The sequence below is a fragment of the Colossoma macropomum genome, unplaced genomic scaffold, assembly GCF_904425465.1.
Source record: "Colossoma macropomum unplaced genomic scaffold, Colossoma_macropomum, whole genome shotgun sequence".
Lineage (NCBI taxonomy): Eukaryota > Metazoa > Chordata > Actinopteri > Characiformes > Serrasalmidae > Colossoma > Colossoma macropomum.
The window spans coordinates 25,046,365-25,074,341 of record NW_023494789.1 but is presented as its reverse complement, the minus strand read 5'-3'; the positions used below and the strand labels follow the sequence as shown (position 1 = coordinate 25,074,341).

The following is a 27,977-nucleotide window of genomic DNA, read 5'->3' as shown; positions in this document are numbered from 1 at the left end:
GCAGAAAAAAAACTAACGTGTTAATCCAAAATTTAGTAAAAAAAAATATTCATAAACTATTAAACTGTTGATGGAGGAGCAGACACAACTGTTAATAATTACAGAGCAGATTGGTAATAATGGTTCAGATGGTTCTACCACTGTGACAGGACATTGTCGAAGAGTTGTTCTATATTTGAAAAATAATCAAACTCAGAACTAGAAGGACTACACTGCACAGCTCATGGTCGGTCCAGATCTCTGAAACAAGTGAAAGTGTCAGTAAGATTTTTTTTTTTTAAATAACACAAACTGCAGAAACAAGCGTTGTCAGTTTAGTCACTGAAAGCCCTGGGAGATGTCCTGGAACACTTGGCTGCCTCCAACACACATGGCACTGACAAAGCCACAGGCTTAATGTGAGACACTTCCTGGGCCTCTGTCACATTATGAGTAATGCACTTATACATGAGGCCCTTCTTTCAAAGCATTTTCAAAGGGCAGACTCACACTTCTCCACATGTCCAGCAATGGTTCAGAGCATCACTAATGGAGATAACAGTCCATCCTGTCATCCCAGAAAAAAGAATTAGTCAATCATCTTCAGTGTAACTGTTGAATGAATCTTTTTAAGAAAAAATATCTTCTGATGACCTGCCCCAGCGCATGATCATGCTCATGAAGAGCTTTATAATTAGTCAATGAATTTTATCAGTTGTGTTGAAACAGAGAATGCCTTAAACTGTGCAGGGCAGTGGTTCCTACCTTAACTGATGAAACTGAGAGATGACTGCTGACACAATTACACAATAGCTAATAACTCAAGACTTGAGCTAGCTACACATTTTACATCTGTGCAATGCATTTAAAAGGAATATCAGTAGCTTACAGCAGATAAAAAAATGCTGGTATAACTTACCATGACTCACTCCACCTCATAGATTAACATATCCATTTTTGGCTAGTAAAATGTGTTCTGACAGCTGGCTTAACCATAGTATTTACTGAGGTGGAACATCACCAAAAATAGAAACAGGACATCCGTCAAAACCAGCGCTCTACCACTTGTGTCTAGTGTAGACAGCTTCCTTGATTATAATAGGAGTGCTTTGGTTTTGTTATTGTTGCCCATTTGAGCTGCTTGCTGTTCGGACAAGACGTTATTTGTTCTTTTCGTTTCAGCAGAATTTCTACTTGTGGCAAACTTGTTACTTTGTTGCAGCTTTTACTCTTTTCCACGGTATCCATGGTCATATTCCATGGTTTGCAGTTTTGGAGCCAAAGAAAGCCGAACGGTCTTCCGAAATGTCTGTCTCTGTGGTGTAGAGGAACTTGTAAATCTGCTAAAATCTCACTTCTTATCTAATGTGAGTACACAAGAAGCTCAGTCAGAATTCACAACGCTGAAGCAACTCATGGTCTCCAAAGACTCACATGAGTCACCTCCCTCTGAACAGTTTGCAGACTTTATTAAATGAGCATATGTTGTGCTTTCACTGAAAATACGAAATGTCGGAGAGCCCGTTCAAGTTCCATACAAACATGCAGACAGCACACCAGGCTATGTACACGTTCAGTTGAGACTGCTAACTGATTTTTGACGTGTCATGTGTAGATTCTGCCCCTGCTGTGGGGAAATAAAAAGTGTAGAAATCCCCAAGCAAGGTATTGAAAGGAGGAGATCCTTCCCAACGAAACAGTTTAAAAAAAGTCACGTTTATCTCAGTTTCCACACACAAACAGTCACAGAGAGGGGGGTTAAAGAGGGAATGCGTTCCATGCTCTGTTGCTATGCAAGCACCCACCCCTTTTCACTCTCTGAGCTACAGGAAGACAGGAGTGAAACGAAAGGAGGAGAGATGGAGACTTGCTTCTAAAGATAAATACAGATAAAAACAACCCATATTTCTCTGCAGGGTGTGATAATGCAGACAGATTTAAGGCACTGGGCAAGAGATAGGCTAGCCTGGCAGATCATGTGTGGCTGCATGTTTTCATGACTGCACACACGTCCTCAGATGCCGCACAGTAGAGTCAGTGCAATATACAGCTGGATTAAAGCACACACAACCATCAGCAGACAGACAGAAAAGGAGAAACAGAGGACACGCATACACCAAAACACAGCACAAACGTCTCCTGCTGTGTGTCTTCTATTACTGCTCATGTGACTAGTAAACAGAGTTACCTGCCAAGACCAAGACACACATGCACAGATAACGCAGGGACGTCATGAGCATGAGAGAGGGAGAGAGAGAGGGAGAGAGAGAGAGAGAGAGAGAGAGAGAGAGAGAGAGAGAGAGAGAGAGAGAGAGAGAGAGATGTAAAGCTGTACCTTTTGGAACGGCGTAGCATGCTCCTCTCAGGCAGAGAGAAATTGGAGAGCACGGTCCAGAAGGAGTCAGACATGATCCTGGCTCTTCACTAACATGGCTGTCATGCAGTGACTAAACGCACAGCCTGCCATGGAGCTGCCGAACGAATGGATGAAGGACAGCTCCACTAAACGAGTGTGTGTTAGCGTGTGCTTGTGTCCCCAGCTGCCAAAATGTTGTCACTACTGCCTGTCTGCAACCTGTGACACTGCTAGAGGTAGACTGAGCAGCAACCGTCTTCCTCCTCACACACGCTCTCTCCCTCACTCCCACCCCCCATTCCTCATACACACACGACTAGTTCCCATTCTCACTCTCCCTCTCCCTCTCTTTTCTCTCTCATGCATGTTAAAAGCAGCAGCCTGGTCCAAATTCACGTTACTAAGCACAGAACACAACACAGCGAATTCAAATTCATACTGTAGAACAAACATTAACATATTAGATGTTAAGAATAAGGATAAGAATTAGGGGAAAAAAGAAAGGCTGAGAAAAAAAACAAAAACTTCACAATATTACCAAAAGATCAATTTAACAAGTAGCTTGGTAATCGGGATGCACAGCCGGAACCGGTCAAGATTGGAACTGGCAGATTTTACTCAAAATCTAAGTTCTGTGTTGGAATTTTATGAGGTAAATAATGTGAGACAGGTCTGTATTTGAAAGCTGCTGCTACCTATACCAAAATGCCGAAGTATAATTATGCATGTCTTATAGTGCTAAATAGCCAGTTGCCTCTTACTTTCAATGCAGCACTTTATTTGTTTAAATTAATTAATTAATGTTATTTAAATAGGTAATTTGTTAAAACAGAAAAATTAAAATGCCAGTTTGGCCCATTAAAGAGCAAATAATGTTGTATAGATCACAAGTTTGGATTAAAAAAGGCTAATAAAAATTAGCCAAACAAATCAGCCAAAGAAAAAAAAACAATACAATGGCAGTGCAAACTAGCTCATAACCACTTAATTCTTACTTAGAAATAATACCAATAAAACAATAGATATTTGGTTGAAAAAAAATAAATAAATTTGACCATAATTTGACAAAGTGATTATTAGTCTAGAACAGCAGAATTTCTGGATGATGCTGGGTTACTGTGTTAAAATATCTGTATTTTACTGTATTTGTAACCCTACAGAAATAATGTTCTATAAATGTTCTCCTTAAAAATCTCCTTAATAAAGGTGGATTCAGTTCCAATTTCTACGTTATAAATGTTCATGTATTAATATTGGCAGACAGAAAAATATCACATATACAGGAAAAATACTGCATTTCTGCATCGCCCCACAATTCAGCCATCAGTGCATCCCAAATAATAAGCACAGAAATACCCAGCAGGTCCACATCCTACAAGCATTGCAATGGTTTTTGATGTTCCTATCCTAGTCCCAGAAAGACAAGATTAGATAAAAACCCAATACAGAGTCTCCAGAGAAACTGTCAGAATGACAGGAGATTAATGTCTGCTTAAATGCGTGTGCACACACATTTATTTAAGCAAAATGATTTACTTATTTTTGAAATGATGAGAAATGATTAGAGGGTGCAGATTAAAGTCTCGCATGAGGGAGATTTTGTCCAGCAATGTCAACTCTCTTATCAACATCTGCCAGGTTAGATGTTGGACAGGGCTGGATAAGAGAAGAATAAAGACAGATGTGGTTGAGAGAGAGAGAGAGAGAGAGAGAGAGAGAGAGAGAGAGAGAGAGAGAGAGAGAGAGAGAGAGAGAGAGAGAGAGAGAGAGAGAGAAGAGAGAGAGAGAGAGAAGTGTGGGGTTAGAGGAGGTTCTGATGGTGTGACAGGACTAGTTACAAAAGATATGCTGTACACTATTTGTATGTACAGAGACAGAAGCTGCCAGGCATAAGAAGCACTTGTTTCACCTTCAGCAGGGACTCTATACACACAGTGTCACAGCAAACACACATACATGCACTTTTAAATACTGCTGAAATACAGCACTAAGATTTAATAAGGAACCTGGTAATGTTGCAAGCAGTTAAAGGCGCTGTAAAACATCAGCCAGGACAGTTGATATAAAACTGATAACATTCTGAACAATCTGAGTGACTGTCCTGGTTAAATCAGTCGAGTACAATTTAGTTACATCAGTAGCTTTGACATGTCCAGTGGCACATTATGTAGACTACTCACAGGACACATTCTCCATGCCTAAACTGAAGACTGTTTCCTTAGTCAAACTTTACCCACTGAGATAAGACTAGGTGGATGCACTTAGAAGGCGAGCTCTGTCTGCAAGGACTATGCTACAATTACATAGGACAGCTTATATAAATGGAGAATTTTAAGGAGATTAGAGCAAAATATATATATATATATATATATATATATAATATATATATATATAGTATATATATATATATATATATATATCACACATATAGCATTGAGAACAGTGAAAATAAATACATTTCAGAATTTAGCTATTTAGCTTTGACAGGAGTGAAAACAATTTCATGCTTGTTTCCCAGCTCCCTATAAAATCTAAAACGTCTAACCCCAGGAAATGTCTAGAAGGCATCAGCCAGAAGATGCCATGATGAACAAATGAAAGCATCCATGCAGTGCACTGACGTCATAGAGCATCACTGCCCTGCATGCTGTAGATGTTTTTCCTTGCTCTAACGCTCTCAGGAACGGCTTGTTAATTAGTTCATTAGTTGCATCAGGTGCACTGGGAGCAGGGGAAACTCTAAAATGTCCAGTGGTACTCCAGGACAAGGAATGAGAAATGCTTCTTAAGTCCAATAAGATCCAAGAGTTAAGCCCAAAAGTTATTGCATTTTTTTCCCCATTATACTGAATGTGTTTGTTAGACATGGTGGGGTTAACTAACCAAACCTTTTAAAGAATCTTGCATCATACATGTATAGAGGCTGTTTGCACTTCACATTAACCCGTGTGAATTATCTTCTGCTCAGCGGCTGACATGAAAACAGGTAGGCCTGTCAAGGTAACAGTAAAAGCAGAGAAAAGTATTTTTAAAAGAAAGTAAAGTAACATACAATAGCATCACAACACAATAAGTGAGAAGGACCTGTTTCGAGTCTGCAGAAAGACCGTTTTGCGGTTTGCCAGCTGCCAGTTTATTTGGTACACTTAATAATAGCTGACTAAAATACCCAGTAGGCTGCGAGGCTAAGTGTGAAAATGTAACTGTAGTAATGTGGAATCAACTTTTGTACGTTGTCAACTTTTTTCAGCCTCAGTTATTCACATACACAGTTCTACATGTCAGACGTTGACCCCACGTGAATCTCACATCAACTTTCAACAGAGTAAACCTGGATATATTTTGGCTGGATTCCATTTACAATTTGAATAAAATGTGTAAATAAAATAAATGTGGTGTTGTGTTACTAACCACCGACAATTGTGGTTTGAGTATCTGGTCACAATCCTATCACAAGGCCTGCTGGGAGCGTTTACACCTGGCTTTTCATGCAGCCAAGTGAAATTCAAACATGAACTGGTGAAGCCGACAACGCATGCTGACGTAAGGTGTAAACAGCCTCTTAGCATGGGTAAACCTGGGTTCCATGGAGTCAAATAACATGAAGCTTTTGTATAATGGTGGCACTCTACCAGAAAGGACAGCATTTAACTCTGCCCATCTCTGAACACACACAGCAATGATCAGCACTTAAAAAACACCAGTGTGTCAGCTATGCTCAGTAATTAGAGTCTAAGGACCAGAGTGGAAACATGGGGAATGAACGAACAAACACACACACGACAAAGTGCAGTGTTCTGACACTCTGACATTCGATGGTGCCTCATTAGCAGTGACCTAGCTGTATTCCATGCTACTGGGCAGCGAATTATTTGTTTCTGATCAAAAGACTTGTATAAACACATGCACACATATCTGTAGCAGGCATGACACCTTCTATTGACATTTACTTTGTATTCTACGATACTGCTACTGAATAAGACTTAATGTCTTAGGTTACAAAAGTCTTCATTATTTATTGAATAAATCCATTTAGTAACCTGACTACTGACACTAAAATGGATTTCCTATTATTGACACACTGTCCTGACACAGAGCCCTGGTCCCATCAGGGAGAGTTGCCTTGGCTCTTTTACTGAAGGACATGGGTTTGGTCCATGTGCTAATCCAGAGATAAAGAAGCAGGGCACACCACTAGCTTATATATTTACAAACTGGTAGCTATGGATCACTTCATTTCAAACATGAAATGTCCCACCAATAAAGTGCTGATAATTACACTGTAATAAACACCTCTAAAGTGAAGAAAAATGTAGCATTTCGATCACATGCTCACTTCTTTTAAAGCAGTACAGACAGAACTGTATCTGAGGACAAAACACCAGCATAAAAATAACTGGAGATGGCACAACACTACTTTTTTCTTTTTCAATACCAATCTGTTGTTTTCGTCTTTAAAAACTACTATAGCATTTAAAAGGAGCTTTTTCTTTAATTTAACCACTTCACTTTAGATCTAAAACATCTGAACATTTGAACCTTGAACATTAAGATACCATGTTTCCATTACATTTCCATGAAGATATTTTTCTCTTTTTTCTTGCCAGTTATGCTTCTGTACAGTTGAAATTTAGTTTTCATTAAACAATCAAAATCACTGTAAAATGCCCAAAACTATGCTAATTTGTCTTTGGTCAAGTACTATTTATTCTATTAGTTACTTGTTAAACCATTACATTTTTATACTTATATATTGTTGCTGTAGAAAAACAAAAACAAAACAAAAAAAACAAACAACAAAAAAAAACAAAAACAACAAAAAAATCTCCAAAATAGTAACTTTACAGAAGAAAGGCAAAAATGTTCTTAACTGTCACTGTAAGTCAGACAAAAGTAAGACAAAATATAAATATAAATATATTTCCCTCAAATGTTTTTGTCTCTATACTTCCACTTCGAAACTGAATAAGATTGATACAGTACCCATACAAATTCTCTATGCTTTTTTCTCCCCTGATAATATCAGTCAGTAAACCACTGTGTAACAAATCACCCCACCTCCACTCAGTGTCAGACACAACTTGACACAGAACTAACACAAGCAAAACATGCACATATGGTTAATAATACACTATTTGACAAGAAAGAGGGAAGCAAGGCCAACACTCTGTTAGTGTGGATGCACTATCCACCACCACAAGACCTCCTTACCTCCAGAGGAAGGGGTTGGGGTTAACTCCGGCCCCCTGGGACAGGGTCGGGGCCGACGTGAACTCCTCCGGCCCTCCAGCGGACGGCAGGAGCAGAGAGGAGGGGAGGGAGGTGGGGGAGAGGAGATGCTGAAGGAGACTGCTGTTGCCATGGCAACGAAACTGAGCAGTCGGCCAGATTCTAGTGAGCGAGTGTGACAGCACGAAGGAAAGGAAAAGGCCAAAATGACTGATCTGATCCCGATTCTTTAATATGATGCTGTGTTTTTTGTACGTGAGCTTGTCTCAGTGTGTGTACGAACATCTCTCATAATGATCTATGACGTGTGCTCTGAGGTTCATAAACATGACCAGGCTGTAACCACTAAGGTCAGCTTTCAATGTCAACTCAACCCCTTGTTTTCCCTCTCATAAAGGCAGTGGTGTGAAATAACACCTGCTGTGTGAGAGAGAGCACTCAGGTTCATTTTCTACACAAGCTGATGAGAAGCAGTCCTGAGCTCACTATGTTGTGCATGGAGACCCCAAATGAGCTAGGATACAAATGAGTTAAGATTTCACAAACTCAACACCCTTCAGCTTTACTACCACTAAGAAACTACATCAGTCTGTATGGCTGCATGCTTTCATATTAACCCGAGGGAAAGCTAGCTCAAATCCTGAGCTGTTAATATGGGTAAAACAACCTAGTTTCCCTGTGAGCTGCAGTCAGAGACCACCCTTGATTTATTTAATTTCCAGTCAAAACAGCCATTAAGCACAAGTCACTCATTTTTCAGGAGATACTTCTGAGAAGATAAGATAATCCATTAGCACAAGCAACATAAGAGAGAACAGGTGTTCAAAAATGATTAAAATATATACAGAAAATGGGACTCCTAAAAACTGTGCATGACGTGGTAGACCTCCAAAACTGTCCCAATGAGATAAATAGTACATAAAACTCATCTTTTTTACAACTGAAAAAGTCCACAGGTGTTTCTGTCCATCGTTCCACTGTGAACACTATGGGTTTGAAAACATGTGCAGTGGTCAAGAAGCTGTTACTGAGAAAAGGAAACAGACAAAAAGACAATGCTATTTGCATTGCAAACAAAGAAGCTGCTGCTGCTCATAGAACAACGGACTGAACAAAAACACTGAATGAGTTTAGGAATACTTGAATTGTGAGGGCCATTTTCTAAGACTTTGGAGGTGTGGAAAAATATCCATGCAGATTTCTTTGAAAAACTGAAAGCAAGTCTCCTGAAAACAATGGAAGCTGTACTAAAGGGTGGACACATTAACTGCTAAAAAAATAGCTATTATATTTAGTTGCCGAGGCTTCTGTGTAAAAAAAAAAAAGTAATACGAAGAAAAAAAAATAAATAAATAATAAAAAGTGAAAGGTGGTCTTTGAGATTGGCACAGTACTATACTCAAGTGAGAAAAAAAACGAGACAGAAAAAAAGACTAAATGAAAAAGAGAAAGAAGGCACAAATGAAAAAGAAAAAGGAAGAAGGCCAAAAAAGAAATAAGGCAAAGAAAGAAAGAGACTGGGGAGTCCTTTTCTGGAACACTGCGCTGTATAGCTCCTGTAATAGAGCCTAATAGATTGTATAGTGGTGCTCTCATTCTGTCATGGTCATTCAGGTAGCAGCGTTTTGATACATTCCTCTCCCAACTTCAGCTTCCAACTTTTAGTTCATGCCTTACAGAACAATAACAGACACAAAGAAAATCTAGTTTCGCCAGGGCCTTACCCTCTTATTCATCACCTTCCGGGAGCTTAGAGAAATCTGTATTCATCTGTCCTTACAAAAGTCAAATCTAATTATAGAGAGCATGCACTAAAACACTGCAGCTCAATCAGACACACTAAACCAGAATTACAAACCATTTCAGTGTGACTTCACACTTGTACAGAAGAATACATTAACACTGCTAACTTTTCTTGACCTTCAGAGTTTAGTTTCTTTCTTTATTTAAAACTATGGAAATTGCTGTTATATATTCAGTATATCTAGGGCAGTTTCCACTGGAGACGAGAGGGCGACAAACCATAAAAGTTTTTTCACAAGTTTTATGGAAAGAACAAAAATAAATAAATAAATAAATAATAAAAATAATAATATGAAGTCTGTCTTTTACATTAGACCTCATGGTTCGTTCCTGCAGTTTATTAATTCTTTTTAGTGATCAGAACACCGAGCTTAAGCAGAGCCTTTCACTTCCTTTATTATTGTTATTTTTTATTACAGCATACATTTCAATAACACTAACCCCTGCCATACTAATTTCTCAGATTGCAGAAAAAAAAAAAAACTGACTTTTTGGTAAAATTCTGTGATTTAGGTCTACTGTGACTTTATGCTAGAAGACTATGCAGTGTTCTGGCACAAACCAGCCCACCTCTGCCACACACAGATCGGATCGGCGCTGGATATGGGATCTGAATTTAGTGCATTTCTAAATTTGAAAAATGTTTATCTAAAAAATAGATTATTTTGGGGCTCCCGAGTGGTGCAACCGTCTAAGCGTTGGCCCTATCATCAGGAGATCGCGAGTTTGATCCCTGGTGATGCTACAGCCATCCGTAGCCGGGAGTCCAAGAGAGCACCATTGGCCTCGCTCTCTGGGTGCCGCGTGAGCGGCAGTTCGATAAGAAACGGTGGCTGGCTTCACAGGTCTCGGAGGAAGCCTGTGTTAGCCTTCGTCCTCCTAGTTTTGATAGTATCGTGTGATTGGGGGAGTCCCAACTAGCGGGTGGAACTGGAGACGACTAAATTGGGGAGAAAATTGGGTAAAGATTCTTTTTTTCCCAAAACTGAATGGATACCACATACAAACTGAACGCCAGGAAGCAAATGTTAGGCTGCCAGTTACATCAGTCAACACGCGAGACTGGCTCGGCTATATTATTGCAAAGGAAACACTGGAAAGTGTCACTGAATTAATTAATTTATTTAATAAATAATTTAGTGAACTAAATATTTCCCCCTACATGTAGCACAATACCAGTAAGACAATAAAGATCAATTTGGGTCACAGCCCTTGATTTCTCAGAATATCTACAGACATTCATTTGGAACTGTGACTGCTCCAATATTGTGAAACTCATTAACAAACATAGTATTGTGCAGTGCTAGATTGGTTTGAATAGTCATGACTTTGCCACCATCACTCGCTCCTCACCAGCTACTCTAAGCCACTGCTCAGATGACCAAAGCCAAGAAGTGCTGCTGGCCATGAGACACCATATGGCACCACACAGGCAACATTCTCTGCAGAGCTGGCCAGGGAGAGGGCACCAGCATGAGCGGGGGACAAATCCAGGGTACTGGGCTGCAAACGTCTAGAACTGAAGAATGAGTAGACAGGGTACAAGGGGAGCTGACCTGGGGCTGACCTCATATCACATATACTCACTAAGCTGAAACAGCATTTCTCTGCCTCTCTCTTTTTCTCTGGGCTGCTCTTGCCAGGGATTGTAAGCAGTGCGGCACACTCTGACTGTCAATCAGTATCATTAAGGATTAAAACTCTATATGTAAAGCAGACATGAGAAGGGGAAGACATCCTACTCCAGGTGAAGTTGCAAATGTAAGTTGCACATGTTCGCTTTACAAAAAAAACTCTTGTGACTCCAATTTTTTGTTCTGAATTCTATTTAGCATCATTTGAAAACTCCAGCTGCCCTTTCATTGTGTGAACACTAAAAAACAGAACAATAGAAAGGGCCCAAAATGGTAATACTTATTACTTTTTTACTGTAGTGGTCATATTAAAAATGCTTTTTTAAATTCTTTATAAAGTTTAAGAGATACAAAGTTTTGTCATGAAAACATGAGTTATCGTGGTAACAGTCTCCAGTGACGATAACCACTCACGGCTAGGTAAAAATAAAAAAGTCATTCATCTATTGATTTACCTTATGTAAACCAGAGCAAGACAATATTGTATTAGACTTTAGAGCCGTACAGTATTAGACTTTAGAGCTCCCGCGTTCGGTTCAGTGTTAGGAATCGCCTCCAAATGACCTGATTAAAAAGCATTGCTATCATTATTTTTCTTAACAGTAATAGTAAACAACAGATGTACACAGAGAAAATGGAAACAATAAAATTAAAAGCAATGCCACTAAATTTCGAGATGGCTCAAAACTCTCTAGAATGCGTAGAAGAAAAAGTGACAGCATGTAAGTTGAAGCTTTATCATCATCAAATAAAAGATAATGCAAAGGAACAAAAAGTACCCACCCCCCGATCTGATTTAACTGTTTACCGTGGTAATTTTCCACATGGTTATCCGAGTAAGAGAACTGTGTTACTGGCACAGGCCTAGTTAAAGCGACAATCTATCAGGTGTGCTCCGTCTACAGCATGTGGTGACCATGGTCTCTTTGTGTAACCTTAGTGTACTGGTCATGTTTAGGAACCTAACAAGAGCTCAGTTCACGGACTAGGATGAAACTTCACCCGTTTCTGTATCTGCTGAAGAATATTATTACTTCTGCTTATATCCTACCTTCTTCTACATACATACATTTACACATCTCTGCTGTGATGGTGCAAATACAGAGACTCACTGTAAGTGGAGGTTGGGTGCTCCTGCTCTCTCCTTCCTTTTCTTCATGCCTGCTGTGGTGTTAAGGGGATCACTGAGCAAGTGTAAGAAAGGTGGAGTGCATTCAGCATCGGCCAAACACTCAAATCACCTCTGTTTTAGGACCATTACCATTCTAAGCAACTGTGCAATGATGACAGCAAAAGACTAGTACCAGAACCATCAGTTGCAGTGATGATCTCCAATATTTAGCATTTCTTAAAGCTGTCCATGTTAGCTGAATGAAGACAGCTACTGACCTCAGGCAGAGAGAATATCCATAGCTAGTGGTCAAGAGATAATATCAGGCCAAGCTGATCTCCAGCTGCCGGACCTTAGTAGTTCATGAAATACTGTATCCATTTTTCTCCACCAAGTGGTGATTAATCCAGAGACTGAGGCTAAGGATGAGAAAAGATGGATAGTGAAAGACAAAGAGAGCAGTGCCTTAATGTTGCCATTGCCTTCCCCTCTCTCTGTCTCTTGCTGCCTCTTACTCTAACTATTGGGAACAGGGCATTCCCATGACATCACAAGACCCTAGAGGTGGGGGTGGGGGTGCAGCTGTCGCCCACGACTCACAGTATCAATCCCTGTCCGCACATACTTCCCAGAAGCAAAAGAACATCAATGTCCCTTCCACTGTTCCCAGCAAAAGCTGGTGGCTACGTGCCAGGAGTCAGACAATAGCTAGGATCAACAAAAAGCCCCAACAAGACCACTGTAGCATCCAATGCTAAGACAGTCTGATTACAACACTGACGTACTTTGCTACAGGACAGGCTAATGCAATTACATTGACACATGATCTATTACTGTATGAGAGACAAATAACTGCATGTATGTGTGGGTGGTTCACTGACTGACACGGAGGTGGAATAGTAGGCTTGATTTGATTAAGTCTTTAATCCAGGCCTGCAGTATTGCGGGTTTAGCTGGGTGCAATAAACTCAACGAACTCGTGCAGTGCCCCCTCCACCAGCTACAGTACACTTCATGCCACTCAGGGAACAACAGATAGACATTCAAAAAATTATGCAAGCACGCAGACACCAACCAAAGCAGTATACTATCAAAAGCACAAATTGCTGCCTTGCATAACTTCATGTCACCTGTACAAAGCAACATAACTTGCACACCATAAAGCACTCTCATCTATAGTGATGCTGCTCTCCTCATAATGGTGCAAACTGTATTTGGTGGGAGCAAGCAGGTTAAAAATAGGGCAGCAGTGTTAAAACAGGTCTGTGGAGGCAGAGATACTCAGCTGTTGGAGCATACGTCCTGCATGCTACAGCCTGTAGACTACTAACCTCTGACCCTCGTGGCCTCTGCAGCCTTTTCTTTGTGCATCACAAACTTCTCAGAAGCAAGAAAGTTAAACTAGTCAAGGAGGAAAACTGCTAATCGACGCAGCTGTTTGCTGTTGTTTGACACCGAAGATCATCGCAAAGTTCTTCATAACCATTTAGACTAAGATGCAAATTTTGGCAAATTCTTTTGACAGGACATTAAACATTAACCAGCAAGTCTAAAATCAAAACCTATCAAAATATCAATTATATACACACATAAACTGATGAAATATGATTGGCTCAACTGGGTTCAAAGCCTTTGTAAAATAGCAGACATATGCACAGCCATGACCAAATACATCAACTGATTTCTGTATTAATGCAACAAAACGGTTCTTTGTATGGACTGTGGAACATAGTACTGATCGAAGGGGCCAAGACAAGAGTGTACCACACAGTGTCACTGACGCACAGCACCACTTTTATGAAGCATCAAAAGCTGTTTGACTGGCAATGGCACCCCCCTTGTGGAGATCTACACCCAGCTATGAGTGAGTGAGTGAGTGCGTGAGTGAGTCTGTGCATACATGCGTGAGTGAGTGATAAGCCAGGAGCTTTACATTAAAATGAACCATTAATTATTATCTAATGTGGACTTGATGAAACAAAGAAACCAGTCAAGACAAGATGGCCTGAATATACAAACAGAGTCCTATGACATAACCAACAGCCAGAAATGGACCTTGAAAATCTCACAGAAAAACACAAAAAGATGGCAATTTAAGGTGCAATACACAACATGTTTAACAGTCATCAGAAACATTTTCTTTTCAGCTTCAGCTTTTTTGACGGGAAAAGTAAAGCAACACAGTGAAACTAAATGTCTTAGTCAATTAATCAAAACCTTTACCCTCAGTGAATTGGACACACACTATTACTCTATAAAGCCTTATTTAAAGACCTTTATTAAAACAGCTTTCAAAGTAACACTGATTTTCAGCTGTTCTAGGCTGTGTACTCAGTTCAGAGTGGACTTTCTTTTCATACTGCAACAAGGAATTTACGAATACCCAAGGATGACTGGTAAGAAACTAGAGTACTTACAAACTGCCTCTCCGGGGAAGGCTTAGCTCCTTCTGCAAAAAAAATGAGGACAATGAAATTAGATAGGATTTGGCAAAAACAATGCTATATCATCAATGCTATGCTTTGACATGCTAAATGTTATGCTGCGTACTGACAGATTCATGTATTATACATTTGTGTCACTAACAAACTGTGAGATCTGTTAATCAAACGGAACCAAAAATGTGACCATTTCAACACATTCAGGTTGGAGTGTAACGGCTCTTTAACAACACCAAAGCGTCTTCATAAGTATCACTTAAAGTCTTCATTGATGAAGTTCTTTGTTTATAGAGTTAGCAGAATACAGCACAGCGAAACATGCTGGTTCATAGAAAAATAACAGTACCCTGGAAAATTTAGAAGGCTGCCACTAGATGGCAGAGGTGTTCTACAGGGATCTGTTCCTAACCACTGGTTATACTAGTTAAATATCCTATTCTGGGTAAAATGAGAATCACTGTTTGTAAATGCTTAAGCAGCATGAACGGCAATATCAAAAATGAAAGCATGGCAAATACAAAAACAGAAATCCAAAACAGAGTGAAAATCTAATGACAACGTATAAAGAACTGCTTGTTTCAACAACAAAACAGAAGGAGACACACACAAACTGATAAAATACATAGGCACACTCTGTATGTGTATATGTGATTTCACACAAACAAAAGAACACACATGCACACACTTTCTTCTGAGGCTGCAAGAACCGGACAAAGGATACCAGGCCCACCAGACTGATAGGGCAGAGAGGACAAACAGAAAAAGGCTACTCCATCTGTCTCTGTCTGTAGGGAGCGGATACGCTCCACTGTAAATATTCATGGGAGGATAAACACAGCAATACTGTACACGCACACTGCTCTCCAGTACGATCAGTATGTAAAGTAAGCAATTTAAAACATGAAAGCAGTCAGTGCGTGGTCACAGATGCAGTCAGCTTATAATGAGGAATACTTTGCCCTACAGTAAAAAAAAAAATATTTAAGACCTTTACAGCGCCTTGAGCTGGAAAGGTGAGGCAAAAACTCTTGGTATGTTACAGAGGTCATGTGGGTCATGCTGCCGATGGCAACAGCGATTTTTTTCTCTCTTTCTTTCCAACTTTTTGGGAGGAAGAAAGTGTATCAAAACAGCTAGCACAAGCATTAACTGTTAGCGCAAAGAGAAGTCATTGGTTTCAGTTGGAGGATTGTTAAAAAGACCATCATCATTTAACTGTGTGGGTGTGTAAGCAAAGGTCATGCATGTTCTGACATCCTGAGTAAATTCAGAACAACACAAACACACCATACTGAGGAGTGTTATGTTTTCTCTTCCTTTTTGCAACATGCTAATATGTTTAATCTGCTAGATGAGATATATATGTTATTCTGAAGGGCACCATTCACTTAAACCAAAATGTTGAAAATGTAATGGAATATAGTCATCTTTTAACTCTGACAGGCAGAAATGCTTAAGCACAGCGAGAGAAAAAGTATGTGCTAAGTTACACTCTTCGGGAACTGTAATGTGGAACGATTTTGGAGAGAGTTTTATTATTCCAAGCAACACACTCTTAATTTGCTATGATGCTTCAGTAAGCCTCCACCAAATAATTTCTTCACTGTCCAGATACTTAGGAGGTTATCGAATTCAAGTCAATATAACTCAATTTAAATATCATTTCTCAACTCTGGTGTTGAAGAACCCATGCCCTGTGCATTTTAGTGCTTTCACTGACTAAAAGCACTGCTCCTAAAGCCTCAAAGATACGAAATATTGTCATGGCAAGCGGCATAAAATTCTAAATCAGGGGTCCCACCCAATCTGGCAAAACTCAAGAGGTTACTGGCGCTAGAACGCGTCACTGATGAGTGATGCAGGAGAACAGAGCAAAGAGGGTCTTTGTAACTTTTATTAAAATGGCTTCATAATTTTCTAATATTTTAATTAGCTCATTTATCTAGTTTTACTAAATATTGCAAGCCTATAATATCAATGTATACATAGAGAGAGCGAGAGAGAGAGAGAGAGAGAGAGAGAGAGAGAGAGAGACTGAATGTGACAGGAGGCAGAAGAGCAGAACAGGGTAAGAGAGCATTGTTGGTGGTGGAGAGACAAACAAGACCTCTCTTTCTGTAAGGAATATGTGGGCAGAAGGCTGAGCCAAGAAACGTTCACGTCTTCCTGGGCTGCGTGCAGAACACCAACACAGCAACTTTTAAAGTGCACACTTAGCAAAACGCCGGCCTACTTTTTAATTAGTGACTCAGCCAATACCGGGCTGATATTGCTGCTGGCTGTATTTATGAGAGCAATTCCCCTTCATTTTTAAGTTACTAGACAGCCTTCCCTCAGCATCATCAAATCATTTTCCTCTGCCCTTCTGCCACCCTGTTCAACACGCTGTAAATATATAACTGAGACACAGCAGGAACATACAGGAAAGGACAAGTTAGAAAAGATGGCAAAAACCAAAGGTGAAGGTGAAAGACTTCAGCTGAAGGTAAAAACTCCACTACATTTTTTATGGTGTGTAAATTAGGCTATCCCTGTAGATGATGTCCACCTCTGACAGTCTGAACATCATGAACTACTGCAGGTCTGTATGTATGTGCTGCATACCAAAAGTTTGGGGATACTCTGCTTCTTCTAAAATTTTAATTTTCTCACTGTTAACTTTCAATTAACTGAGCAATGAAACTGCTATTCAGAAATACATTTGGCAACACTCAGCTTCCTGTTCATCAAAGTGTCGTCCTTGGTACGAAGAGCAGGTTTGGCCTGAATAATGATTTAAAAAGTAGTACTTTTTGTTAGGTATCAAAAATTACATTCAATACCAAATCTCCATACCTCAGTAGTCATTCTTATCAGTGTCTGTGAGCCAATCAGCAAGCTTGTTTCAAAATCTAATCTGCAGTCTGACGTGTTCAGTAAATATTCTCTCTTCCAGCACCTCACACTTGCTTCTGGTTTCAGCTACCTTTCAGTTTGTATTTTAAAAAGAAGCTATTGTTCATCCAGGAATCAATATCAAAGACAGGGTATCAGTATTGGTATTACTACTGAAACATTTTAAACAATAAGCAGCACTAAGTAGTACTGCCATTTTGTCACAAATATTTATACATACGGTATCATTTTCAAGTATTAAAACATTTAAGGAAGAAAAAAGCCATCAGAATTATATTGAGTACAAGTAAGTTATGGTTTGGGCTCTACACTGCAAAAAAAAATGCAGTTTTTAAACTTAAAGCAAGTAACCTGATTACCTTTAAAATTTTAGGTCAGTGTCAGTGTTCAGACATTAGCTTTGTGCTAATATAGTTAAAATGCAAAACCTAACTAACTAAAAAACAGAAATATAAGGTGTAGGCACCTCAGTATAGTGCAGGCTGGAAATTTGATCACAACAACTTGGCCTTACTTTTATAAACCTGAAGAGAGAGATTCTGAACAATAACCTGGCCCAGAAACTGAAAATAACAGCCCTGTAGCAGCTTCTCAGTGGTTTATGGACAGATTTCTGTTTGTTAGCAAGTTAATCGAAGGTTTTGCATTTCAGCTATATTGTTAACACAAAGCTGAAGTCAGCTTTTACCTTGCCAGCTTCTTGTTCAAACTTTCCCGTTCTACCTTAAATGGTGCAGCAGTTACATTCTGCCTGTGCCCACCTATCCACGTTTCTATTGGTTGATGCATCTCAATGTCCGAATCCGTTGTAGTGGTTACGTTTGACACAGAGGCTGTCAATCAAACCATTGGGGTTCACACCCGCATAACAGAATGATAAAAGGGCGAAAGAGTAAAAAGAAAATACAACATACTCCTTTTTTTGTGGTTAATAGGCAACTGAAATATATAAACCTGTTTGCTGAAATATTTAAAATATTTATTTTTCACGGATTTTAAAAAACAACTGTGCAGGGCCTTTAAAAAGATTCATTTGTTAAATGTCTTATAAAAGACAAAGCGGACAGTTACCCTTGTAACAAAGCTTAATATAGGGGTATAAGTGCAAGAGGGCTACAGTGACGCAGGAGGTGGAAGATCCAGCCTTTGGTGCATGTCAATGATGAAAACTGTATAGTGCATTCATCTTGTTTTCATGTTCACCCTGCTTTCACATGATGGTTTGTCTCGGGAGTGCCACACTAGTGACACAGCTCACTAGTCACTGTGATGTGGGATGTAGAACAGTTTCTCCTCAACACAACAGTACAATACCCAGTAAGAATAATTTTCAGCAATACATTTTACAATGCATGCTGGCAAAAAATAAACAGGACTGCAAACAGTAACTTACCAGTGCAACAGACTTATTTAAAAAACTGAGATTTCTCCTCAGATTTATGAAGCTATAGAAGGGTGGGGTCAGAAAGACAAGACAGCAGCTGTTGCACATGCGCACATACACACACATATACACTCACGTCCTCTAAGCCAAGGGTCCATCATTGCCATGGGCTAAAAGGGTGGGCAATGAAATTAGCTGGAGTGACAGTTTGGAGCAGGCCCTCTTGCTCTTGCACAAAAGCAATCTCCCCAATGGAGCGCATCAATATTCCTTAAGTCCATCGAGCATGACAGGGAGCCAGAGTGCAGGGAAATGTAATCAAGGAGATGGGCAGAGCAAACAGCCGCATGAAACTAAAATGGATGCACTGGAGACAGTTAGGAAGCCAGTTGACAATGCAAGGTGGTCAGGAGGGTAGATATGGTCATGGGGCAGTTGTGATATTGGACAGTCAAGCGTACGTACCAAGACTTGACCTAAAATCGGTATGTAGCACTGTGCACTGGTCTTAGGCATATGATATGTTAAGCTATTTATCATGGCAGTAGTGAAATTATTTGTTAAAAAAACACTAACATTAGAATAAATACAAGTAAATAAGTAAACATTGCAATTTTTTGCTTGTCTGTGTGTTTGTGTAACCATTTTCAAAGCTTTCTTCAGTAGCTCAGTATTTACAGTTAGCATCTCAGTTTTTTAAGTCTATTGCACTGGTAAATTATTCATATATATATATATATATATATATATATATATATATATATATATATATATATATATATATATATTACACACACACATACACACACACACACTTTTGCACAGTACTGTATACAATATACATACTTTCTTTCTCCACCATACTCAGCCTTGTTGCAACCTAAGCATCTATACAAGTTAAGACAGTTTACTTTCATATTGTTCTTATGAGTTGAACTTTTACCACAAATGCGCATCTAACAGCAGCCAAGACCACAATATGCACAAGGCATAAAAGCATTAATGACCAGAAACAGGCTAGACTAGCGTCACAGTGAATCAGCCCTCAATAACTCAATCAGCCAAGGGCAAAACCGCACTCCCCATCATATCTCCATGGACACTCCTTGGAGAAATTTGGAGACAACAGTTCAATGTTTCCTAAATATTCTCTTCGACAAAAATGTTATGGTACATATCTGTGAGATTAACCTACTTCCCATGTTTCCCAATGTGTTATTGAAGCCAAAAAAGTCACATATGACAACAACAGCAAGAAAATGTTCATTTAGATCCAAGACAAACAGTCATTCTGAATAGAACTCCACAGCCTGGCTTGCAGCAGCTCCTGTGCTTTGCAGGGCTGTGATTGGCAGCTTTGGCCCTGGGCTTTGCCCCCTGGCCCCACGGGAGCCCAGCAGGGGTTCTGGCCAGCCAGAGAGAATGACAGCCTGGAAATACAGCAAGCAGGGTGGCAGCAGTGCCAACACACGCAGAGGGCAGATCAGCCACCCCACTCGCTCTGACTGAGCAACGAGCACGGCGGTGGCCGAGGAGGCTGCAGATGCACAGAGTTAATCCCAACGAAAACAATAGGGGAGAAAGGCAAAGGCTTATAAAAGAGGGGAAAGCTGAAGATAGATCCTTTCAGCTGTCAGATTCACCATTTGGTCTCCATGGCACACAATGACAAAAGACAGCAAAAACAGAGCCAACTACTACAAAACTTATTAGTGCTGTATAAATACAGTCCAATGATTTCGTAAATACACCAAGAAAAGTATGTAGTCCACCGTTCTCCCTTTCATAAAAATATAATTTAAAGTGCTTTACAAAGTGTTTTATATAGAAACTCTAGAGATGACAAAAACAACAAAAATATTAAAAACAGAAATAAAAAGAAATAACTAGAGGTGGACCGTTCAGTGGTTTAGGGGTCGATACTGATCGCACTCTGATAACTTTTTATCTTTTAGGCACTGCAACTAAACTGGGCATACACTGGGTCAATCCCATTCAACAAAAAAGACAACAACATTGGGAGATCCACTGCCTCTTACAAGAGCTAGCCGAAGCTGTATAACGAGCGATTCTGAAGGCATTTCCTCAGTGGGCGAACTCTCATTGAAAAGGAGCAAATGACCTAAGGTCACGCAACTTATAGTCGCTGTAGCATACTCACCGTCATTCATAGCCTCTCAGCTCCTGTCCGCCATATACTGTCTTTAACCTCCACAGTGCACTACATGTTGTATAAGCTTATGTGTGCTTCTGCAAATACGTTCTGCCATCATCCTGACGCATGTTTTTTTTGGGCTGCAACCATGACAACGGAGCTTTGATTGGTCAGTCTGATTTTAATGCATCTCTACAGTGCAGAAAACTCTGTGTGAAAGACTGCATTAATATTCATGTGGTCATTTTCAAAACTTCTTTGAACAAGGAACTGCAAGATCCTGTGACCAAGGAGCCTCACACAGCGCTGCAGCAATTGCCGATCACATATTTGGGCTGAAAATCGGCCAATACAGATACATAGCCACTTCAACGTTCCAACAAGAGTAAACACAAAAAAGCATAGTAAATAAAAAGCAATAATATTTTGCTCAGTGCATGTACTAAGACTGCAACTGAAATCATGAAAAAACAAAAAGGGTTCAATCTGGATTTAAAAGTAGCTAAAAGGAACAGAGCCTTGAATTAAAAGGTACACAAAGAGCTAAACCTAGCAAATTAAATAATAGAACGATGCATAAACAATCTTTTAACTAGCTACTGATCTGTTTGGAGGGCAGCAAACTGATTACTCATCTCTCAGAGCAGACATTGTTTATTTGGGTTGAGTGAGAGAAGCTTATTAGGGGTGCCAGAAGTCTGAACAGCGAGGATGAGTTAAAGAAAGAACTGATTAGAGAACAGTGAATCTCTGCCTGCTTCATCACTGAGCGCTGTAGTGAAGGAGAAGGAGGGATATGAGAGGACTGCCACCCCCGCATACAGTGCACAACTCTTGGCCTATTTCATTAACACAGGCCTGATGAGCCAATTAGAGAGGACTCAAGGGATGGTCTGCTTCCTTCTTGAGCAGAAGGGGAAAGAAGAGGCTTATGAGGGTTCATGCAAGCTGCATAGGAGAAGTCAGACGAAGTTGGCTCGTAACTGGATAAAGATGGAATTTTACTAGGGCTGGCCCAAATAACATCAATACCATTTTGATGATCAATACATCAATACAATTTGTTAAGTTTCTCTATTTAGCCTTCAGAAACAGAAGCTGTACTCTAAACTACAATGAATTTAATCAGGAAGAGCCTCTAAAAAGAACATGTTTAAAACTTAACAAATTGCAGTAGGTTTTGTTGCATCAGAAATTCACGCCATGCTGATTTTAGTATACAAAGCCTTTAAATGCTTTTCAGGCAAGTCCTAAATTTTACTCAACATTACCTTCTTGAAAGTGCTGGTATCTGTTGGCTTTAGCCTTACAGAATAATCAGTTAGCCTCAAGTAAACTGATACTATACGACTAACAAGAATGGTTCTGAATTCTTGTTCAAGGACACGGTAAAGCAACAAATACGCACACATACACCTGCATTTTGCATTAATGCCTAAATTTTGTATTTATGCACTTCCTGTGTTGCTTGGCAACCACTGCCTACTGTTCACAAACATTACTTGATGGGCAAACTGTTTACTCCATTTATTATTTACAAAGGGGTTTTAGGCACTCTGCTTTTCACCTCTTAACAGTGGTAAACACACAATCTCTATTGGCTTATTGCGTTATTTACCTGTACCAGACTGTACTACATACCTCTGCATTTCTGTAGTGTAGGGTCAGTGAGTGTTCACTGTCCACCATAAACATTCCTCCACAGTACTTCAGCACATTCCAGTGAAGGATTTCTCACACTCATAACATATACCCTCAGTTTATGGTACACTTATGTTTGGCGGCAACTGTCCCCAAAGGAATTAAGAGAATGCAAGGTTGCCTGGTTGTGTCACATTCTCTCAGTTCTTCCCCTATAAGCTTTCTTGAACACTGCAGTATGTCTTTGTGAGAAGAATCACTCCTCTTCCAATCACCTTGGCCACTTAGCTGAAATGAGTTACAACATCAACCTCTAACACCCTGATGCTTAAATCACACGTTCATGTCAACATTTAAGAATTCTTACAGATCATGTTTCTTTTCTGTTGGTAAAATACTGGTGGTAAAGGGCACAACACCCACAAACAGAGTTACAGTACAACTCAAAGAACCAAGTAGAATAACCAACCAAGTGCCAGTGAACAATGTCCCAAACTGAAAAACATAAAAAAAAAAATTAAAAAATCATTTTAAACATCTTAACAAATATGTAGAATGATGGAGATGCAGCTTTGAAGCTTTTTGATCCTAAAACAATGTTGTTTTAACTAAATTTAATGTATTATAACCCTAGATCATAACACACCCTTAGCAGGGTCCATGTGCTGATATGGCACTATATTAAGGCAATAAAACGCCATTAAGCAGGATTCACTGAGTAGTGGTGGCTTCTTGTAATACAACAGACAAACCAGATCAGCAGCTATTTAATCGTCCCAAAGAGCAATGAGGTGTAGCACCAAGCCTGTCTAGACTAATTGCCAGCTATCAGTTTAAAAAAAAAGGAAGAAAAAAGAGCTGAGCTGAGCTGTGTGTGAGTGGTGTGTGTGTGTGGGGGGTGACAGGAGAAGGACCAAAGTGGAATTAGTTGGAGAGCAATATTAATTACTGGACTGGACACACACTGAGAATAATGTCAGTACTGTGGCAGCAGTAGCTTCACAGACGTCATTACCCTGATTGAAAGCTGCTGAAATGGAAGAGAAGGATGCCTGAATATTGAAAGCTGATCAATCCACAGAAAAAGCCAGAGAGAAGCTATTGACTGTGTGCCCTCTATGGCAAGAGGCAATGGAGAACTACTCAACGTCTAATATTCCTAGAATCCAAGGAAATCTCATTCAGCCACCTTTAAGCTGTGAATTAGTAAAAAGCTCTGTGAGAGAAAGAAAATACAATAGCTAAGCTCCAGCTTGCAGTTTTATACAGCAATCTTGTTTTATACAGAGCAGGAGGGTGGACTCAACCCAGTTGCATGTCAGAGTGCATTGTGTCTAAGTAAAGCTGCATCTTATTTATGTTGAATAGATCCTGTCCTGGGCTTGAATGGAAAGTAAAAGAACCATAGGGGGGGGAAAAGAATAGTTGGGAACATGTTCACAGAAAACTGCAGTACAGTTATTTGCTGGGCAATCACAGAGAAAATATTTGTTTGCAATTTTTCAGACCAATATTGTGACTGACATTTAAACTGTAATTATATAGTTGCAGGGATGGGCGACTCCACAATAACACCCATTTTGGAATGCAATGTCCGACAAGCTTAAACAGGTGTGATGGTCAGGTGTCCACATACTTTTGGGTATATAATATAGTATATTTGGGTATCTAAGCTATGACAGCAAATAAAACAAGCGTGATTAATTGTGATTTTAACCTTTTCTAATTGTCTGACAGCCCTAATTAACATTTAAAGGCCTGTGCAAAAGCAGTTTTAGGTGCATCCCCCCCCAGTGGGCTCCCTTCCCAAATGTAAAAGTGTACAGCAAAGCAAACTCTTTACTCAAGGCCCTTTAGGAGCCCTATTCATGTAGGGGCCTTGGGTAGTCAGTTCTGATTTTTCACTAGCTGTGATGACCCGGCATACTGCAAAAACTGAAAATCAGTGTCATGGTGTTACACAAACACCAGTATTCTGGTATTAATATATTTCACTCAGCTTTTTCCATGGTCTTAAGGTCTGCAGGTCTCAAGAGGTACCTGCACACACACATACACAGAGGATTTGGAAGTGGCTCCTGCAGCTGCCCATCACACAGAGCGAAGGTTAAATAAGCACGATTAGCAGCCATGTTACTTTCGTTTCCCCTTGTGTAGCTGGAATAGAACACCAACTAATTATTCGCACTACTCTAACAGAGAATGGCTTTCATCAAAGACCCCTGTCACCCCCCTCCCACATCCTTTCCTTCCATCTTTTCTACCTCACCCACATAGAAAATCTAATCGGAGTCGATCAGTCCGCCTATTCATACTAGATTCACTGCTGCACTCCATCAGTTGGGGGAAAAGCACTCTAATCCTAATTAGAATTTACACATTCAAATTAAATCTACACGCCTGAGTGGCAGTTTGTATATGGAGATAATGGAGAGAGAAATATACAACGCTGGTGTAAAAACTGACTGCTTTTCTATTTTTTAAACTTAACACGAGAGAAAATTTTACAGTGCATATGAAAGTGTTTGGAGTAGTTATCTGACAGCTATGTTGCCTTTACCTTCAGTTGAACTGTTTTAATCCAGTACTGGTGCTAGTCCTCCTTAGTAGATCACTGAGCATTAGTGCCATGGAGATGTGAGCATGCTGAAGCCACATTCTGACAGCCGCTCTTAAGACTGCTGAGGCAGGCTGTCTTATTAGTAAACATTAGCAGCAGAGATATTCACAGAAAGCTCATCTGTCTCCTACACACAGGATGACAGCAGCCATGCCTCCACGGAGGGAGGAAAAAAAAAAACAAAACTTTGAAACAACGTTGGCAGCGCTGTTTGTACCACACCACACTTCCTCTTCAAAGAGGGACCCAACAATACAGCTCCATGCTGCATATGATTTTATGGTAGGAGGAACGAGTTCAGAGCCGCGAAACAAAGACATTCTAGGGAGTGTTTCGGTATGAGTGATGCTGGCATGTAGGGAGAATACTGAACAAAACCTTCTTTCATAGGGTGAAAAAATCTAGGTTATTTTCTTCAGAAATATCTTTGGCTGTAGGTCTTTGGAAGGTGAAATAAACCTCTTTTTAAACCTGACCTCCAAACAGTGTGGTCAGCCTTGTGTTTGAACTGATCCGGGGATGGTATGCCTGAACAGCTTCTGAAGATTAGAGTAAGACCTAGAAAGGCCTCATCAGAACCTGGTCTGCCAAACTTCACAAGAGACCAGCTTGTCAGTACTGTTTTCCTAATCTTAATCAGAATACTGGGGATAACACATGAAACTAGAGGCTTACACAGGCCACGCAGTGAACTCAGCAGAGGCCTTCTTGAAGCCCGAATGCAAATGTTGATAATGTTTCAATTGACTTCAGCAGACAGCGATTCCCACAGAGGGATAATACCAACACGGCCCCATAAATGAGGCAGAAAACGTGTCTTAATTGACTGAGACAGTTATCGTTACCTAATCTTTATCTTTAATAAAGCGCTGTGTACTTTCCACTGAGGTACAATCAGCATTCTTGTTGAGATGAACAGCTATGGCTACTCCGTTTATGTCTCTAACCATTATGACTCAAATATAAATTTAGCCTTTTTAATTATTAAAGGGGCGAAGATAAAAAAACAGATATTTGAAGAATGAACACATTTTTAAATGATGAAAAGAAACGCTGAACTCCAGGGACTGCAGTGACGAAGTCATCTCCTCCTTTGTCTCCTTTGCCACCCCTCCCTCTCTCCCTCTCTCCCTCCTACCCTCCTTTTCTCTTTCTGCCTTCGCCTTTCATGCTGACAGACTGAGTTCATTACCGGCAGGCAGACAGAAACACCTCTTCTACTCAGCACTTGGGTGCTATGCTCTCTGACATTCGCAAACATCTTCAGTTCTCACCTTCAGCATACCTCACGGTCACTTCCACAGAAACAGCACTGGAGAGGATGCTGCCCCTAACATACACCTTCACACTCATACTGGTGAGCCATGCTTATTTAACAAAGGAAATGGGCAGGTTTTAAAAGAACACTGGGGTCGCACATTGAGCGAATTACTTTAATATGGGGATTGCAAGACAAAGCACACATACAGTATTAGTGTTATGTTAAATAGGTAATAGGAAGTAGATTTTATGCTATAGAAAAATATACTTGTGATCTGCGCCTTTACTTTCTCCTTGCCCTATGCCTAAAACCATTTACACATTCTGTTCATTTAAATTTATTTGTCTTGTGTTAATAACCCCTTGACCTGCAGCCCCTGGCCCCTGGACCAAAACGATAAAAGTAAATAAATAAATACAAACACTTTCTCTTTTTACTTATGTATCAAAATGCATCTGAGCTACAGTACTGTGCAAATATCAGTGTCAATTTATTTAATTTCCTGTCAAAGCGGCCATTAAGTGCAAGTTATTGATTTTTAAGAAGATAATTCTAAGGAGACAGGCAAAGTCAAAGGAAACTAAGAGAAAAAAAAACAGGAGTTTCTAAAACTGGAGTTCAAAAAATTATTAAAAGATACAGAGAAAATGGAACTTCTAACAACTGTGCAAGACCTGGAAGACTAGCAAAACTGTCACAATCAAATAAACAGTACTGCAAGCTTTAATCTTTGAGAAATAGGAGAAAATCAAGCTTGCTTCGGACCTGAAAAAAATCTGCAGGGATTTCTGTTTATTCTTACACTGTGAGAACACAACTCAACACTGAGCTTTGGAGGTCTGGAAATATATCCCTGCAGATTTTTTTTTTTTAGAAAAAGTGAAAACAGGACTCCTGAAAAGAATGGATGCTGTAATAAAGGTAAAGAGTGGACATACTAAATACGGATAAATCTGATGTTTAGTTATTGATGCTCTGTATAATTTGTTATGTTTCCTGTTTCTTTTTTCCCTGACACAGAAAAATAAATAACTTGTACTTAACAACAATTTTGACTGGAAATTAAATGAATAAAGGGTGGTCTCTGACTTTTATACAATATTGTGTAGTCTGTGTATTGTTACATCCCCACAAGAATAGAAATGAGGTCAAAATGTTTGTACTGTAAGCTAAAACACAGGGGAAGACAAGGATTAGATATGAGCAAAAAATAAATAAATACATACATTAACAGATGAAGAAAAAAGAAAAAGCTGGAAAGAGACACACTCACATAGACCTGTAAAGAAAGAAAAAAGCTACAGAGGGACATAGAGACAGAATGTAACACCTCTACCAATGAGGACAGGAAAAAAGAGAGGGAAACACCAAACATTTACAGAGGGAGCGTGTTAAACACCAGAATCTCAGTGTGAAACAAACCCACTGAGCTACAAAGAGCTTGCGCTATGGACACATAGAGAAAATG

The 27,977-nt window shown here is 39.8% G+C and overlaps 1 protein-coding gene across 1 annotated transcript in view; it reads right to left on the bottom strand.

The window, feature by feature from the left end:
• mast2 (microtubule associated serine/threonine kinase 2) overlaps positions 1–27,977 on the bottom strand; it is a 154,841-nt gene that overhangs the window by 43,808 nt on the left and 83,056 nt on the right. The window contains 1 exon segment of the mRNA XM_036570645.1: positions 14,530–14,561. Coding sequence (XP_036426538.1) covers positions 14,530–14,561 — 32 coding nt within the window.